This window comes from Lutra lutra, chromosome 11, assembly GCF_902655055.1.
Source record: "Lutra lutra chromosome 11, mLutLut1.2, whole genome shotgun sequence".
In the NCBI taxonomy this organism is placed as follows: Eukaryota; Metazoa; Chordata; class Mammalia; order Carnivora; family Mustelidae; genus Lutra; species Lutra lutra.
Genome location: NC_062288.1, coordinates 91,079,906 through 91,098,136, shown reverse-complemented (window position 1 = coordinate 91,098,136; position 18,231 = coordinate 91,079,906). Strand labels below are relative to the sequence as shown.

The window sequence follows — 18,231 nt, the reverse complement described above, 5'->3', positions numbered from 1 at the left end:
AAAATTGTTACAAAATGATCAAAAAGAAAATTATATAAAGTAGAATCCTATAAAATACAGGTAGCCCGGATTGTGTTGGCCCCATCAATAAACTCCTCCTATGGTTTTCCACCGTACTGAGTTTTCCATTTCTCATGTCAAGACCTGAATTGGGTTTCAATATATACACAAGAAACAAAAGTAAAACAATAGATTGTAATTAACACACCTTCACTCAGAAAAATCTGAATTTCCAGAATCATTATATAAATACTTTCTTATCTCTTCAACAAAATTAAAAATTTTTATTTGGTAGTATAAGGATAAATTCTATCCCTGGCAAGCTATTTTTAAATAATTTTATGCCAGCAGCTAGAACATGAGGCTTCTCGAGAACAATTACAGAAGCAATCCAAAGTAACAAAGAAACAAAGTAACAAAATGAAAGCAGAATTCCACAAATACTATAACTGCTACCCCCACCACCAACACTGTACAAATAAAACCAGGCAACACAGACTTGACAAATTAGTTATTAATGGTATGGGAAAATAATGTCCTACCTTTGTTAGAGAAAGGTAAATGTTGCAACTGAGAAAATAAAAAGTCCTGGCTGGTTCTCAAATACCTCATGGTGGGACCGGAAGTGTCCGAGCAGGCGCACAACTGATAGATCACCTGAAGGGTTAGAGATGCGCAAAGCCCCAGGTCATTTTCTGTGCGTTCAAAATTTTAAGGCAAAAGGTGAACCAGAAACTAACACCCATCAGTAACTCAAGCAAAATAATACACATAAAACACAAAATAAATACACATAAAACACATGCTCAGATACAAGCAGTTGTAGGGAACCCGACGCAAGACAAAGTACTGGAATATAACTGAGAGTGCTGATGACATCACTACAGAGCTAATCTTGGAGACAGTCTAAGTATGTTTGTTAATACACACAGTTAAGTTTAGTATTTTAATTATTATTTTTAAAAGATTTCTATTTATTTATTTGACAGAGAGAGAGAGATCACAAGTAGGCAGAGCAGCAGGCAGAGAGAGAGGGGGAAGCAGGCTCCCCACCGAGCAGAGGTCCTGATGTGGGGCTCGATCCCAGGACCCTGAGACCACGACCTGAGCCAAAGGCAGAGGCTTAAACCATTGAGCTACCTAGGCGTCCCTTCAATTATTATTAATAGCAAAATACTCGAAGTAACTTCTAAAAACTGTACTTAATTTATCTGACTCTCAGGAAGATAAAAAATTTACCAGAATTGAAGCAATTAAAAAAAAAAAATAGAAAGAAGATGCAGATTAAATTAAATAACACCTTGCACCGTCTCAGCTGAGGCTGAAGAAGGCAATGCTCTGTCCTGATTTCAGCTTTAATGTTGTAACAGCTGTCCTTTCTATATATTGTATGTGATCTGTTTTTCCTATTTTGTGCCTTTTGTTTTTCATATTTTGTGATTTCGCTATTTAAAATAGCCCCCAAGCACAGGGCTGAAGTAAGTGTTCCTAAGTACAAGAAGGCTAAGACGTGCCTTACAGAGAAAATACAGGTGTTAGGTAAGCTTCATTCAGGCATGAGCTGTAGTGCTACTAGCCTTGAGTTCAATGCTAATGAATCAACGATATGTATTAAGTAAAGTGTCTTTTAACAGAAACACATATAACCAGGTTATTGATTATTGGTTGAGGAAAATGCCAGGATCCGAGGCTTACAGGGTTCTAACGCTATGTTTTCCCTAGAAGCAATGACTCAGTATTTGCCAATTCAGTGTTCATTGTGAATTTATAAAACCAGTAATGACGATCAACTATAAATCCATGTCTGACCTTACATTCTTAAGAAAAATACAGAACAACAGGGACACCTGCGTAGCTCAGTCAAGCATCTACCTTCAGCTCAGGTCCTGATCCCAGGGTCCTGGGATCGAGCCCCACATTGGGCTCCCTAGTCAGCAGGATGCCTGCATCTTCCTCTCCCACTCCCCCTGCTTGTGTTCTCTCTCTCACTCTCTCTGTGTCAAATACTAAATAAAATCTTAAAAAAAAAAAAAAAGAAATACAGAACAAAAAAAGTACTGAAGGTGTTGGCTAGAGCAGAGTAAAGAACTTGGCAAAAATCTACAGGTAATTTACACTGCAGCAGCACAGGAAGCCGTCAGCAGAAAGAACTACACAAACCATGCCTACACAAGGAAAAAAACTAAAAAGAACACAAGGTAAAACTTGAATTGTGTGGTTGCAGATGTACGCTGGTCTTCCAGATAGCTGTGATGTTATTTTTGGTACTCTATAAACAAATAAGCATTTGAGAAGCTAATACTGAACTTCTCCAAACAAAACAAAATCAGTTATCCATATTATGTGGCCCCTTGAGAAGATGATCTCAGGGTTCTGGGATTGAGCCCCTGCATCAGGCTCTCTGCTCAGCAGGGAAGATACAAGATCTTCTCTATTGAGAAGATACAAGAACAGATGCTCAAAGATGTGGGAGAGGTCACACTGTCGGAGGAAGGACACAGCAAGTGAGTTCCCAAAACACTACAAGCCATTCTACAAGTGTGTGCCCAATAACCTCCCCAGTTCCCAAGACGAGGCAGGAAAAATCTCCATCCTCAGAGGGAGAGCAAAGGTACAGGCTCAGTGTCAACTTCTTCATCCAGAAGGCCTAGTACTGCTAGATGACGAAGATATCAGGAAGGTCCAAATTCTTCCCTTTGCTACAAGGGAAGCAGGATAAAGTATAAACCTATGGGGGAAGGAAGCATCTTCCATTAAAAATGGAGCAGTGCTCCTTGGTTCAATGCAGATTCTGACTCAGCAGTCTGGAGCAGGGCCTGAGCTTCGGCGCTAACAAGCTCCTGAGGGGGGCCGGCTGATGAGGCTGGACCCCAGTTTGAGTAGTGAAGTCACAGAGCAGCTGTAAGAAGCTGGCAGACCGCTGGGATAGACACGTTTTCATTGGTCAGGATGGTGGATACAAACCAGAGCATCTGGGTGAACCAGGGCCCGCACTCTGATGTGAAAATCAGCAGAGCTGAGTAGCAGCGCATCTGCTTTCCAGTCTGTCAGACTTTCCCCCACTGCCCTCTCCCCACCTCTGTCTTAAATCTGGCTCTGTTCACTTACTTCACCTGCCTAACTCCTCTAGCCTCCTTTAGCCTTTAGCCTAACTCCTTTAGATTAAGCTTATCAACTACTTCTACCTAAATATGTCAAATTCTAGAGCACTGCTAAAATGCACATCAAGTTCGTTCCCCCATTTTGATCCTGAGGGAGACCTAGCTTACAGGTCTTCCTCACAGGACTCACAGTGAAGGACTGTTTGGACAGCCAGAGGACAGAAGAAAATTGTAAAGAACTAAAAAAGAAAAATGGGAGCATAATGAAGAAAAATCTCCAGGTCACTAGAAGCCGACAATGCCTTTCTTACTCTGAAAACGTGAATCAAGGGTGCTACTGAAATTAAGAAATGAGTCGCACCACAAAGAGCCTAGTTTTTCAAACACAAAGTGAGTAAGATGAGAAATAATCGTAAGTGAACACAGGAAAACAGGAGCTCTCAGAACAGTTTCAACTTGGCACTAATTTGACTTTCTACCACCTTACGTTTGGCTCCAGTGCTGGAGTCACGTGGTTCTTAAACAGCGCTTTCACCCACAGTCCTACACTCTCAGCTAAGTCTCACAACAGCCCACTGCACACACTAGACACAGACAAGTTCCACGCCACACCCAAGCTGATGTAGCTCGTTAAGGGACAGAGATGAGAATCAGAGGTCTTCTGACCCAAATCCACTACTGTCTTCACCAAAAAGAAACAACTTGAAACAGCTGGACACTGGACACTTTCTACACTACCGGGTCAAAATCCATCTCGAAAATCTAATTTCCCTCATTTTTCAAGGGAGCAACACGTAAGATCTATACATCTATAGGTTCTTGGGGTTTGTGCTCCATGGACTTATTCTATAAATGAAAGACAAGCCAAACTCACTTCAACTCAAGTCTTACTGTTATATTTCCAGATCTGTGATATATTCAAGCATTTCTTAAATCTCTCCTACTAAGTGCTATTAAATACAGCCTTCTGTATACCTGGTAACACAGTTCGGCGAGTTGAGGAGATTCTCTCACTGCTACTGGGCCTGTTCTCCCTTCAGTTCCCTTCTCCAAGATGTTTAAAATGGCGTGAAGGCACGTCCGAGGGCAACCCAACACTCCTACGAGAAACCAAAAAGAAATTCAGCTTTTCAAATTTCTGCATTAAAAACTAAAAATCCTTTTATAAATATTAAACTCCATAAATATATGCTCCACTGTAAACACACTTTCAAATACTGCCGTAGAAAATTAATAAATTCTCCAAGGCTTAATTTGTTGACTTAGATCTAAGTTCTAAAGACCTATCTACCATATGATCTCTCACTGCCAGAGAATTTCCCACGGGCCCAGAATTCAACGAATGACCACTTAGCTACATAAAGATGAAAAGAAATCAATGTCTACGTGTCCTCTGGCTATACCTGGATCCTGCAGGTTTGTAGTACTGACAGGTTTCTTCAGTTCAAAGCCCAGGAGGTAGAGAGCAAGGTTGGGGGGGTTGCGTTCCAGAGAGGTGATGAGAAGATTCAAGATGTGGATTCTTGTTTCATGACGGATTCCAGCTAATTTCTTTTCAAGTTCTGATCCTTAATGTGGAAATGCATGACACAAAATTACAAAACAATAAAAAGGCCAAGATAAGTTTAAATACATAAAGCTTGTATTCCAAGCCTGCATGTTCTCTTTAAGTTCACTTCATCAGCCATTAGAATGCAGATGTGTTTAAAGCCTTACATGTTTGTGCTAGCAAATTCTCAAACTTCTCTTTTATCACCAACAGACAGTTAACAGTTTTCTTTATATTATTTATACAGAGTAAAAAAATAATACATGTTAGTAGAAGACATACCCTCTTCTAGACGTACAAATTCTTCTGTGTCTTCACTATCCAAACACTCCACAAATCCAGCCATCAGCTTCTGACTTACACTCTGGAGTCATATAAAGATTTTTTAAAAGACAAATTATAAACTTCTTAAATATCAGAGAAACTATGATACACATTCTATGTATTATAAACATTTGTCTATAAAGAAAAAAGGCAAATCTCTAAAGTACTTAGGTTTCAATTTCACTTTTAATAGGAAACGCAGTTCCTTAAATTGCCATAAATTAGCTCTCTACAGAAACAAAGAAACAAATATATTTTATTGGTTTCAAAACTCGCTTCTCTAATTTTCTTTCCCAAAATAGCAAACCAGTTAAAAAAAATAACATTAAATAGCCATCTGATGACCTCCTCATTGTATACCCAATGCTATGAGATCTTAACTAAAATATAAAATAAAATTCTCAACTTCTCTCTTTAGAATTTGTTTCTGGGCTGGGCTGAGAGATTAGACATTATCCAATCTCCTCGAGGACTCTAGCAGGATATTAAAATTGGTAATAATAATTCATACTCAAATGTATATGACTGAGATAAGAACCCTCACTTTCCACATCTCCTCTCATATAGTTTTTGTGGGGTTTGTTACAATTGATTAATGGAACTTTACTTCAGTATGTGGGTTATACACTGATTATTAGCCCAACAAAGGAGGATTCTGATGACAATACAATCCTCCCTATCATATAGTTTTCAAGAACCTTATCCAAAAGCTAGATCAGACAGTGGTTCTCAACCTGGGTGGCACTGCCACTCCAGACAGCACTTTGAAATATGTGGGGGCATTCTGAGTTGTCACAACTAGAGTTTATTACTGACAGACAGTGGCAGGGGACCAGGGATGCTAAGAGTCTTGCAATATGAGGAAGAGTGATACAAAATGAATATCTGTCCCATCCAAAATGCCAGAAGAGTCTCTGTTTTGTTTTTTAACAATTTTATTTATTTGAGAGAAAAAGAGAGAGTGCATGAGCAGGGGAGGGAAAGAGGGAGGAGAAAGAGAATCTCCCCACTGAGCACAGCCTGACATGGGGCTTGATCTCAGGACTGTGAAATCGTGACCTGAGCCAAAACGAACACTCAGACACCCAACCAACTGAGCCACTCTGTCACCCCAAGAGTCCCTCTTTTAAAACACTGTACATAACAAAATTCAGCTACCAAGGAGTACACAACAAAATTCAACTAGCTAAAGTAGTGCTTTCTAACGTGAAGATACAAGGGGACAAATGCTTATAAGGAGGAGAAAAAGGCAGCAAATTCCCCAAAGGTGGCTATTCAGCACAGAAATGAGTTACCCAAAACAGAAAGAGATTATAAATCAGATTAACCGAATAGCATCTGAAAACTGTCTAAAGTGCAATATCAAATGAAGTGACACAAATGGAAGTCACCAGAAAGCCACAACAGTAGACAACTCAATAGTGAGACACATTCACAACTGCACAGGCTCAGACTATAGTCAGCGTGACCGACAGAGTGAAACAAAGGATACAAACACAAGCAGAAACTACACTTAGAAACCTTATCCCCTTAATGTACTCAGAGGAGCAAGAGTCTCACTCCGCCTGCCAGGCACACACCACAGTGTCCACAGCATCACTGTGGATGGTACACTCTTCAAACACGAATCACAGCCCAGGACATGGATAGGTTTTCACTATCATATACACATACACTTACTCTCACAGAATTTTTTCATAAACACGAGTAAGAGTCCTCCACAGACACTGTGACTTCCATATGCACTCAGAATGTACCCAAAGAAATAACAACAACAAAATCAGTTACCTGGTCATGTGTGAAATCTCCAACCAATTTTATCTGAATATTGGAGTTGCAAGAGATACAGCAGAGGATCTTGGCACTTTCAAAAGCCAATTCTGGATTAGTATTGCCATGATACAGGTATCTTTAAAGCAAAAAAACATTTGAGGAACAACGTGACGAAACTTTTGGCTTTTCACACCTCTCAACAAGGAACATTTAGAACCAGGGCATACAGCACTCCTGGGTAAATGAGACAAAGTTTTCCGTTCTAACTAGATGCAGTCTGTTGTGGGTTGAACTGCATTCCTCCAAAACTCAATCACTGATATCCAAACCCACAGTGACCTTATTTGGAAACAGGGTCTTTGCAGACATAGTCAATCAAATTAAGGTGAAGTCATTGCAGACTACATGCACAGCCCTAGTCCAATGACTGCTCATTAAAATTAGGGGAGATTCAAAACAGACGCACACACAGGGAGAACACCAGGTGAAGCTGAAGACAGCAATCAGGGTGATGCGTCTACAAGTCACAGAACAGCAAACACTGCCAAGCAAACCACTGGAAGCCAGGATAAATATAGTGAGAAGTTTTCTTCCTAGCTCCTAACCGCCAAACTTCCAGCTTCCCTAAAGGAAACAAACTATGTATGTATAGTGATATACAGTATATATAATATTATATTGTTTCCTGGAGTTGAGCATCTCTCGTGGTTTGCCTCCCTCTTAATTTTCATCTTATTTTATTTTTCCTTCCCTTCCCCTACACTTACCTGTTTTGTTTCAGCACTTCTACTGTTCGGCTATTGTGGACACTGCTATTATAAAGATTGGGGTGCATGTGCCCCTTCGAGTCACTGTATTTGTATCCTTTGGATAAATACCTACTAGTTCAATTGCTGGGTCATAGGGTAGCTCTATTTTTTAACTTTTTGAGGAACCTCCATACTGTTTTCCAGAGTGGCTGCACCAGTTTGTATTCCCACCAACAGTGCGAGAGGGCTCCCCTCAAGGAGACAAACAATATTAAGATAATGTCATTTGATACTCAGAAATGTTTAGGATGTGGAACCCACTAGAAAGAAAAAAAGAAACTATAAAGGTCAGAGTAATTAAAATAAGGACTAAAGAAAGCAAGAACAAAATGAGCCCTCACCCACCAAGTAATGAATGAGGGAGCTTACCAGATTTGGAAATCAAAGATAGAATGTCCACGTGATTTATTTCATCATTTTTCTACCTACAATTGTAACTCACCTGGCAATATTCACCACATTATCGGCCTTCTTAGTTCTGGGATTGATTCCCTGTAACAGTTGTTCTAAAGGAGAGACGATTAGAGCCAGCTGACTCTCTCTTAGAAGATCCATGAAGAGATTTTCCTTTTGCAGAGTCAGATTGAGAAGTGCAAGGCAATGCTGTACTGCCTTCTCCAAGTGTTTCTTCCCTACAAAAAAACACAAACTCAAGTTAGAAAGTTCTATATGAACCTCAGAAATGCACAGTTCTTAGGAAAACAAGCTAAGGGACAAGTTCTGGACTTAAAAAGCCCTCAAATGTTCACTTGCAGCAGCAACTTCATAAAACTACTCACCCATGCCAATTCACGGTCATTACCGTAACTTAAGAATCCCCGTATGCAGTGGCTTCTTAGTCACTTTCCCTTAGCTCTTCCTTAATTATTTGGAGAAATGGTTCCCAGAATGGGGGGTGATTTAGGCCCAGGGGGACACTCGGCAAGATCAAGAGATACTTTTCGTTGTCACAACTGGGAAAGCACTACAGGCATCTAGTAGTTAGAGGCCTACAGTACACAGGACAGTCCCCACAACAAAGAATTACATGGTCCAAGATGTCAATGGCACCAAGACTGAGAAAGTGATTTAGAGTAATACATACTCACTGCAGAAAATTTGCAAATAAAGAAACTGAGAATTTGAACAGGATCATCTGTAATCCCACCACTCAAATTTAAAATACATGGACTCTGGAGCCAAACTGCCTAGGTTCAAATCAGAGCCACAACTTACTGTGGAAAGATACGAAACCACTTTTTTGCATCAATTTCCTTATTTGCAAACTGGAAATAACAGTATCTAATAATATAGGGCTTTTGTACAGATTAAATGTGTTAAATGTGCTTTTATTTTTTTTTTTAATTTTTATTTATTTATTCGACAGAGGGAGAGGTCACAAGTAGGCAGAGAGGCAGAGAGAGAGAGAGGAGGAAGCAGGCTCCCCGCTGAGCAGAGAGCCCAATGTAGGGCTCGATCCCAGGACCCTGAGATCATGACCTGAGCCAAAGGCAGAGGCTTAACCCACTGAGCCACCCAGGCGCCCCTTAAATGTGCTTTTAAAAGCACCAAATGAATATTAAGCACTCAATAAATCATAATTAGCACCAGTAATGATATTGAATAAAACTTACTGAACACTACGAACCACCAATTAAGTACCTTTACAAAAACTATATGGACAAGAAAACAAAAAAGTACATTAGATTTATATTTAGGCATGTTACAGATATTAAAGTGAAAGAAACATGATCATAACTACTGATTAAAAAAACCATGCAATGAGACACAGTGATAGTGAGAGTCTCTGTACTGTACTTCACTTTTAATATGCTTTCATTGCATGACTCACTGGAAACACCTATGGAGAATCTCACAGTGAAAAAGAACTTCAGAAATCATCTCTTTCAAACCCTCCACTTACAAAAAAATGAAAATATGAGAACTGTTTTCATCACATTAAGACATTCAGGCACATACCAGGGAAAGGGGCGTAGGTATCCAGCTGCTTAACACCTTCTTCCAGTAAACTAAGGGCAAGCTCCAACATTGGTGACTCATTCAGAAGATGATACATGAGACTAAATCCTGGTGGCTTGTAGGCTATGATTTCTTCTCCTAAATAGAACACAACACAATCCAAAAGACGAACAGTTAGTATTTTTGTCAGACCCTTGATTTATATGAAATGTATGAAACTTGTAAATTAAATGGCATCTAAACGGGCAAGGTTCAATTTAGAGACAAGGACACAAACTGTATACAGCTATAATTCCCAAAAGGGCTGTTTTGCTCAGAACAGTTAGTTACCTATAACATGTTAACTGTCCAAGAACCTGTAAGGCAGTGTTGTCTTTCATTGCAAAATTTTACTTTATTTTCTCTTGCTCAGAACAATGAAAATAACTAAAATAATGTAACAAAAAAGATTACATTCTAACTTAATTCACAAATTTAGAAATAATTTGTATCTTATAATTTATAAATTACAAATAGCTTTACAAATAGCTGACAGCTTATTTGAAAGTGACAGAATTAAATTACCTTGTAATTCCACAAACTGGTCTACAAAATCTTCCAGTTGAGGCTCATAATCTCTGAGCAATTTATAAAACACCTCCAAAACAACCTCAGCAACTTCCCACTACAGAAAGAAATAAATGTGACAGTAACAATAAAACAGTCCAAGGTGATAGCCTTGCTAGGCTTTCCATTCCTCCCACTTTTCTCCAGAACATGAAGAAGCCCCTTCTCTGAAGTGTCAAATACTTCCTATTTTCTCTAAAAATCCCAGCTGTAAAGGTTCTGAGACATCATCTAACCCCCTTATTTCACAGAGGAAACAAATGAACCTCAGAGCATGAGTAACTTCCCCAAAACCATAAAACTTGGTAGCAAAGGTACTGGAAATCAAGACCTGGACTTCTATTCCCAGACCAGTATTCTACCTTACGGCCCTAGCCAAAAAATGAAGAGGACTCAGTCACTGCTGGGCTTGTCCCCTAATGACCCCATTAACATCTTTCTGTTAAAAAATGTTTTTTAAAGCCGTGTAACAAGGAAAAATATTTATGCCAAAGGAAAATTATACGCAACAGTAGAGACAGTAAAATTAAAACTTTACTTTTAAAAAATCCATTATATAGAATTTATGAAGGCTGAGTTGCTAAATATAGACAGGGTGTTTTTTTTAATTATTATTTTAAAACCATTTCCACTGCACATAATTTTATCAAGACGGAGTTTGGGAATTGGGACTATACAGTGATTTTTTAAAAATTATTATTTTAAAGTTATCCATTTAGCTGTATTTTCTAAAAATTTCAAGATCATTTATTTAAATAAAAAAGGCTTATCACCACATAATAATGGATTTAGAATTGATAAATACACAAACACTGTCTCTAATAATCTAGGTCATTTAGACGGAGATCTAAAGCTATTTTTGTGAGAAGCTAGTGTTCTAAAATGTAGTAACAGAAGTTCACCCTGAAGAAGACTTTCAAGTGCAAAAAATTCATAAAGTTGAGGAACAAAAGCCTGAGGGTTAAATATCCTGGGCCGGAAACACAATCAATGGTAGCTAGGGAAAGTGGCAGCACTGGAAATGTGCATACGCGTGAATGAAAAACAATGACCTGGAAAGAATGTGGATGACTGAAGCTTTAAACACTTAGGGTCATAATGGCCTTTTTAAGAAAAGGCAAATAAGCTACCTAAGACAAGCGCAAAAAGGTATCAGAACATCTTGTCGAAGAGATAGCCATTCTTAGCATCCATTATTTGGTCGCCAAGGTAATTTGAGGACTTAAATGTACACCCCTCTCAGTGTTTATTTTTACTATGTGAGAAGGAAAAATTATAAAGCAACTGACAAAAAATGAATTTCAGTTACTTGAGACTAAATATTAGAAACAAACTGGCCAACGCAAGGGGAAAGAACAGATGAACATGCTAAAAACAAGTAAGGCTCATGCAGTCACTACACTATTTTCAAAGAATCTCTGGGGCGCCTGGGTGGCTCAGTTGGTTAAGCAGCTGCCTTCGGCTCAGGTCATGATTCCAGCGTCCTGGGATCGAGTCCCGCATCGGGCTCCTTGCTCGGCAGGAGCCTGCTTCTCCCTCTGCCTCTGCCTGCCACTCTGTCTGCCTGTGCTCGCTCTCTCTCCCTCTCTCTCTGACAAATAAATAAAATCTTTAAAAAAAAAAAAAAAAGAATCTCTGACAGCACGAAGAAGTGCTCATGATACCATATTTAGTGGCCAAAAAGAGATGCAAACTAAACCAATTATTTCAATTAAAATATATATGTATAGGAAAAAGATTAAGTTATCTTCCTTTGGCAACAGGATTATGGATAATATCATTACTTCTTATATTATTCTCTATTTTCCTAATTTTCCCAAATTAGCATAAAATTTTATAATCTAATACAATAACAAATAAACCCAACAGGTTAAAAAACAGAAAATTATATAAATAAAGCAGAAATGTCCCTACAAGATATATCCAAGTGTATTCTGTGAGGCAATAAACAGTATTATAGACTAAGTGAATTACATCAGAACCTGGAAGGGTCTCTTACATAGCTTAGAAGTTATAAGCTTGAATCTGGAATCAGAGTCCTAGGTTCAAATCCTGGTCCTGGACCTTACGCAAGTTCCTTAACCTTGCTAAGACTCCATCTGTAAAATGGGAATATTAATAGTACCTGCCTCAGGGTAATATTGGAATTACATAAGATGATATATATGATAAGTTCAGTTCTGAGTGTGTTGCAACCAGAGCAAATATGTATGTAAACGTCAATGCTCCCTGAGCCTCCGTCCATCACAAACATACCTGACAGATCATAATACACCTTCCCACTAAGCCAAGACTTCACAACCCAAAGCACTACTAAATCTATAGAAATTGGTGTGCAAGTTTGGGTAACTTATTTTATTCCTAAACAAATCATCCCCAAGAAGGACAATGTGTTTTCAACTGACAACGGTATGACATTTTTGGTTCAATTTTGGTCCAGATTTGTTCAGTGAAGGATCTGAATGACTACGAATTCATATCAACTAAACTACTGATCACTAAAAAGTCAGTGCTTTGGTTTTAATGCCCAGATTTTTTTTTTTAAAGATTTTTTTTTTTATTTATTTATTTGACAGAGAGATCACAAGCAGGCAGAGAGGCAGGCAGAGAGAGAGGAGGAAGCAGGCTCACTGCTGAGCAGAGAGCCCGATGCGGGGCTCGATCCCAGGACCCTGAGATCATGACCTGAGCCGAAGGCAGCGGCTTAACCCACTGAGCCACCCAGGCGCCCCCAGATTTTTTTTTTTAATGCATATAAACTAATCAGATCATGGACGACACAGTATTAAGACTATGAATTTTACTGACTGGCAAAAGCTAATATGAATTTATAGCACCTTATGCCTTTCATAAAAGAAAAAGGAGCAATAAATGAGTAAGGACAAAAACATTTTCTCTGAACATTACCTTTTCAGCTGCTCTCCGGTAAGCTCTTGTGCGGAATCGGAGAAACACAGAATCTCTAAGAAACTGCAAATAAGGGTCAAAGCCAGGGGCCGCAGGCCAGCACCCAAATTAGAAGGACATGAGCTCTCTACCAGGGGTACTAATAAGCTGGCAAAAAGCCCGAGTCAACGGGTATTCTTCACATCGGGATTCTATTTCATTTAGTCAACCTACCAATAAAAAATAAAGACATTTAGTTATAAAACAATCAGCTATAGAGTACAAGACATTTGCAGACATTGATTCATTAATATTGAGCTTATCATCATCACAGCAAAAGAAACCTAATGTATATCACCATTTTTCACTTAGAGGAAAGACACAAAAGTAGTATATAAATCTAGATCAATCAAATGAAGAATTTTAAATTCCCACATACTGTTCCCATCTGCAAATTAAAAATAGAAATCTAACATGTTTCTTTATGAAAAAGAGAGGGCAAGCGTAGACAGAGAGAAGACAAAAAACTAAAACAAGTAAATTCTCACTTCAGGTTGACTCAAGTAACCTAATTAAACTGAATTTAAAGCAAACTTTCAGCTTGGATGGCTGCCATGTAACATCCTTTCCCAACTCTGAAATCTGAAGTATTTTGGTTCCTCTCACGAAAAACTTCATCTCCATTTCAACATGGACCAGACAACATTTCAAATGAAAATATATTAAATTTGAAAATGATAGGAACCTAACAGGGTAGGAAAAATTTTGTTAATTTTCATCATGTGACTGTGTGAATAGAGAACATTTAAACAAAAAGGAAAACTTTACCTCAATACCAATAGCTTGCCTCTGGCTTGGAACCCTCACAGTCTGCAGAATCTTAAAATAGTAAGAAATAGATGTTAGGAACACTCCCCCCACTCCTCAATGAAAAGTAGTGGCTCTGCAAAATAATAGTCCTATTCCTCCCACACCACATGCGTATATATTATGCTGATCAGAAAGCACAATTGAAAAGTCTCTGATGGCACTTTCATTAGCAATCGTGTGGGATTCAGGTAGAACCTCTGATTATCTGGGCTTCAGAAAACTGGTAGTTGCTAAGAGCACACAAGAAGTATGACAGAAAATTTCCTCTGAGATATTCTAGGAATCATCTTAAGAGGATTTATGGGACGAAATCTCACCAATGCTCAAGACCAGCCCTACAATTAGAACCAGAAAACTAATAATTAAATTTGTTAAGAACAGGTTTGAAAAGGTTTCTTGTGTGGGCAAAAGTTCTGAGTTAAGATGTTCTGACCTGACCTGCTAGGGACCTAAGCAATAAATGGTATAATTAATTTCACTTAATGTATGTTACTTACCGGTCTTACAAGCTGAAAATATATATCAGGTAGGATCCTTTAAAAACAAGTCTTGCTCTAAGGGTATCTAAAATGTCTAAACCTAATCATATTTCATTTTCGGTATAAAGCAGCACTTAGCACTTAGAACACTAAGTATGATATATTCACAAATGAAAAAAATGAAGTATTAATACTAAATCCAAAGTGATTCAGCCTCTCAGCACACACCAGCTCCCTTCATTTTGCTCTTATAAAGTAGCATTACATCTTCAGGACACACGTTAGAAAATAACTAGAATATTTTACTCCTTCAAAATGGTGTTAGAATCACAGACTCCTATATGTTTTATTGTTTTTTAGACAAACACATATTCCACCTAACTATTTTCACAGAGGTATTTCTGTAAAGCACATCCTTATTCTCCTTTTTAATCTTAGTGTGTGTGTATATATACATATATAGAATAACTATACCTTCACAAAACAATTCCAATAGGCCTTATATCTAAAGAAATAAGTGTTAACAGAGATACTTCATTCTTCTGGTATGGGACAGGACAGGGAAGGAAGCAACAGAAAAGAAAAACATTCCCCACATTTAATGAGTACAAATAATATCTGAAGGCTTTTATCAGCCTGGTCTTAAAGACAGAGTTGAGGAATTCTGTCCATTTATTAATATCTCACAGACTGAAAAACAAAGTCTTAAGAGAAGAACCCATCTCCAGTAACCTAGTGAAGCTGTCAGCTGATCTAAGAGAAATACCTAAGCCTGTTAATTTCTGATGCTATGCTTGGTACTCAAACCATAACTGTCTAACTGGGAAGCTGCAAATTGGATGCCCCTGCTTCTACCACATTATCAAGCCTCACTTTCCAAACTATCAAATCAGAGAGCTGGTAATACTACCTGAGTGTATTCCAACGACTGCCAGAGGGAAGCAGCAATTTCAGGGGATTTTCCAAAAGCTGCAAGGGTCTTCAGCAGCTCTGCTTTGAGAACAGGGGGAATACTGCATTGCAGGAGCCCCAGAATCACCACAACCGGGGTCCACTGAGGATGTTCACAGAGTGCCAGACGAGCATTTTCACTCTGGGGATCAAACACAAAAGATGAGAGAGACTTTCCCATCTTCAAAACCTAAGAAAAATGACCAGGAATCATCTAAATTGCTAGCACTTAGTATACTGAGTATTCACAGGCTTAATACATACTAAAACAAAGATAAGCCTATGGCTGATGCTTGAGGGATCAAATCAGATTACAGCTCAGTCAGTGTAAAGAAGGGAGGAGAAAGAGCCTTTTAGAATTACTTTGCTCTAAGTATGGAAAATAATCCATATGAGGGTCACATAAATCTTACCTAAGCACTTTCAATCTTTTATTAAACAATGTAGACTGTTTTTTACTATAATATATGAATGAATACCTTTTAGTTTTTTGAGAAAAAAAAAATGAAGATATATATGGTAAAATATACCACTTTCCTTCTTGAGTAGGCTTTACACACAGCATAGAGCCCAATGCAGGGTCTGAACTCACAACCCTGAGATAAAAGTTGGATGCTTAGCTGACTAAGCCACCCAGGCATGCCAATACCATTCCATTTTAATTCAACAAATAATAACTACTAACTTTATGGGGGTTTTGTTTTGTTTAATATTTTATTTATCTGACAGAGAGAGAGGGAACGTGCATAAGTAGAGGGAGCAGCAAAGGGAGAAACAGGCTCCCCGCTGACCAGGAACCCCTATGTGGGGCTCAATCCCAAGACCACGGGATCATGACCTGTGCAGAAGGCAGACGTTTAACCGACTAAGTCACCTAAGCACCCCCTAACTTTATGTTTTAAGGTTTAATAACAAGCATTACTAGAAAAGCCAAAAAGTTAGAAGACACTATTCCTGTCCTCAAGACAGAATGTCTCACTAAGCAATTTTGTTCTAGGAAATAACAGAACAAGTAGAAGAGGTTTCTGAGTAGAAAGATTATGTAATGAAGCTTGTGTTTTCTTATAAAGACGAATTTGGTAGTGGTGGGTAAGATGGTTTGGTGTAAGGAGAGACTAAAAGAGATTCAGTAAATAACTTCTCAGGTTTCTTTCTTCTTTCTTCTTCTTTCTTCCTTTTTCTTTCTTTCTTTCTTCCTTTTTTTTTTTAATTTTATTTATTTATTTGACAGACAGAAATCACAAGTAGGCAGAGAGGCAGGCAGAGAGAGAGGAGAAAGCAGGCTCCCTGCTGAGCAGAGAGCCCGATGTGAGGCTCGATCCCAGGACCCTGAGATCATGACCTGAGCCGAAGGTAGAGGCTTTAACCCACTGAGCCACCCAGGCGCCCTCTTTCTTCCTTATTAAAAAATGTTTCTTTTTAGCTAAAAATATTCTTGGGGTTCCTGGATGTCTCAGTCGGTTAAGAATCCAATTCTTGATTTCGGCTCAGGTCATGATCTCAGAGTCAAGAGACTGAGCCCCACTTTGGGGTCCGCACTTGGCGTGGAGCCTGCTTGAGTCTCTCCCTTTGTCCCTCTCACGTCCCCTGCACATGCTCTATAATCAAAAAATAAATTTTAAAATAAATTTTAAAAATAACAAAAAAAAATATATTCTTTATGTATACATAACACCAAACACACACATCCAAACCTATGCTAGGAACTTTCTAAAAGGATGTGCATCTACAACGGATTCTTATTTGCCCTTCTATTTTCTTCTAGGCATATACTATTATCCCCCACTAGCTGACAGCAATAAGCTGGGCTACCATTACTATACCCTCTGAAGATAAAGAAACAGAGCTTAAAACAGAATTCCATATATGCAGAATTCTATATATGCAAAATTTATCACTCATAAACTTCAAGCATTTCATGAAAATTTGGAAGTTCCTTAAAATGCCCCGTGCTAGAAAAAAATAAAATTACAACCTCGCATGCTGTGGATAATAATTACCCAAGTAATGATGGTGGAGGTGAGCTGCAAAAAAGCAATCAATCCATCCTGCTCCTTCTGGGTGATGCCGCGTGAAGGGAGGTGACGGTACTGGACACTATCTGCACTCGGAAGATCCTTCCGGAGGTGCTCATGGTAAAGCATTAAGGAGTGAAAGAAATGTTCCCAGGAAACAGGACTGCCACCTGTTCCCTGAATATTTTCAACTGTAAAGAAAGACAGCACAGAATTTCGTTTCAAAAATGTCTAAGCATCTGCTTGGAAATGGAGGGAGAAAATAAATTTAAAGCAATAATCTTTGTCTTTGTCCTAGTTAAGTAGAGTGTGTTGTCTTGTCCAGATTAAGCAGTGTGTTGAAAAGGGTTAGAATTCCTCTATAAACTAAAACTCTGGATTAATTTTTCCTCAGCTAAGAATGGGTGGTGCCCATCTAAGTGCAAAGGTAAATTACTTTTGATTTCAGTTATCTACTTTATACCCATAAGAGTTCTCTGTGTTGTGCTATAATTAGGTAAGGCTACTATAATCTCTGTTATATACCAAGCACTGGGCAAGGCAAGCAGGCCTTGACAGAGTAGCCAGAACAATGGCCTTGGAGCTGGGCAGATCTCAGTTCCAATCCTGCTCCTCCTCGTGACCTTGGGTAAGTTACTTCTCTAAACCTCAGTTTCTTCCCATGTAAAAATGAAAGTAGTAATATCCACCTAACTAAACAGATGCTTAATAACTATTTCTTTCTCTTCTCTTTTGCAGTGTTGCAATTTAACCAGACTCAAGTCTGAAAATTAAATGCGGAAATTGGGAGGATTGACGGAGAAACTGTAAGTACAGAAATTTAGAAAACAAGTACTTACAAACATGAATCGAGAAAATCAAACTCATGTGGCAAGGGAATATATTTTGTTTTGAGTACCAGATGTGTTC

General features: G+C 38.6%; 1 protein-coding gene across 1 annotated transcript in view; it reads right to left on the bottom strand.

The window, feature by feature from the left end:
• Window positions 1-18,231, bottom strand: part of NUP205 (nucleoporin 205) — an 85,444-nt gene that overhangs the window by 40,771 nt on the left and 26,442 nt on the right. The window contains 14 exon segments of the mRNA XM_047694905.1: window positions 543-657; window positions 4,077-4,201; window positions 4,505-4,669; window positions 4,933-5,014; window positions 6,763-6,883; window positions 7,999-8,188; window positions 9,516-9,653; window positions 10,080-10,179; window positions 13,029-13,117; window positions 13,120-13,162; window positions 13,164-13,237; window positions 13,811-13,886; window positions 15,267-15,449; window positions 17,308-17,513. Of these exon segments, the coding sequence (XP_047550861.1) occupies window positions 543-657; window positions 4,077-4,201; window positions 4,505-4,669; window positions 4,933-5,014; window positions 6,763-6,883; window positions 7,999-8,188; window positions 9,516-9,653; window positions 10,080-10,179; window positions 13,029-13,117; window positions 13,120-13,162; window positions 13,164-13,237; window positions 13,811-13,886; window positions 15,267-15,449; window positions 17,308-17,513 (1,707 nt within the window).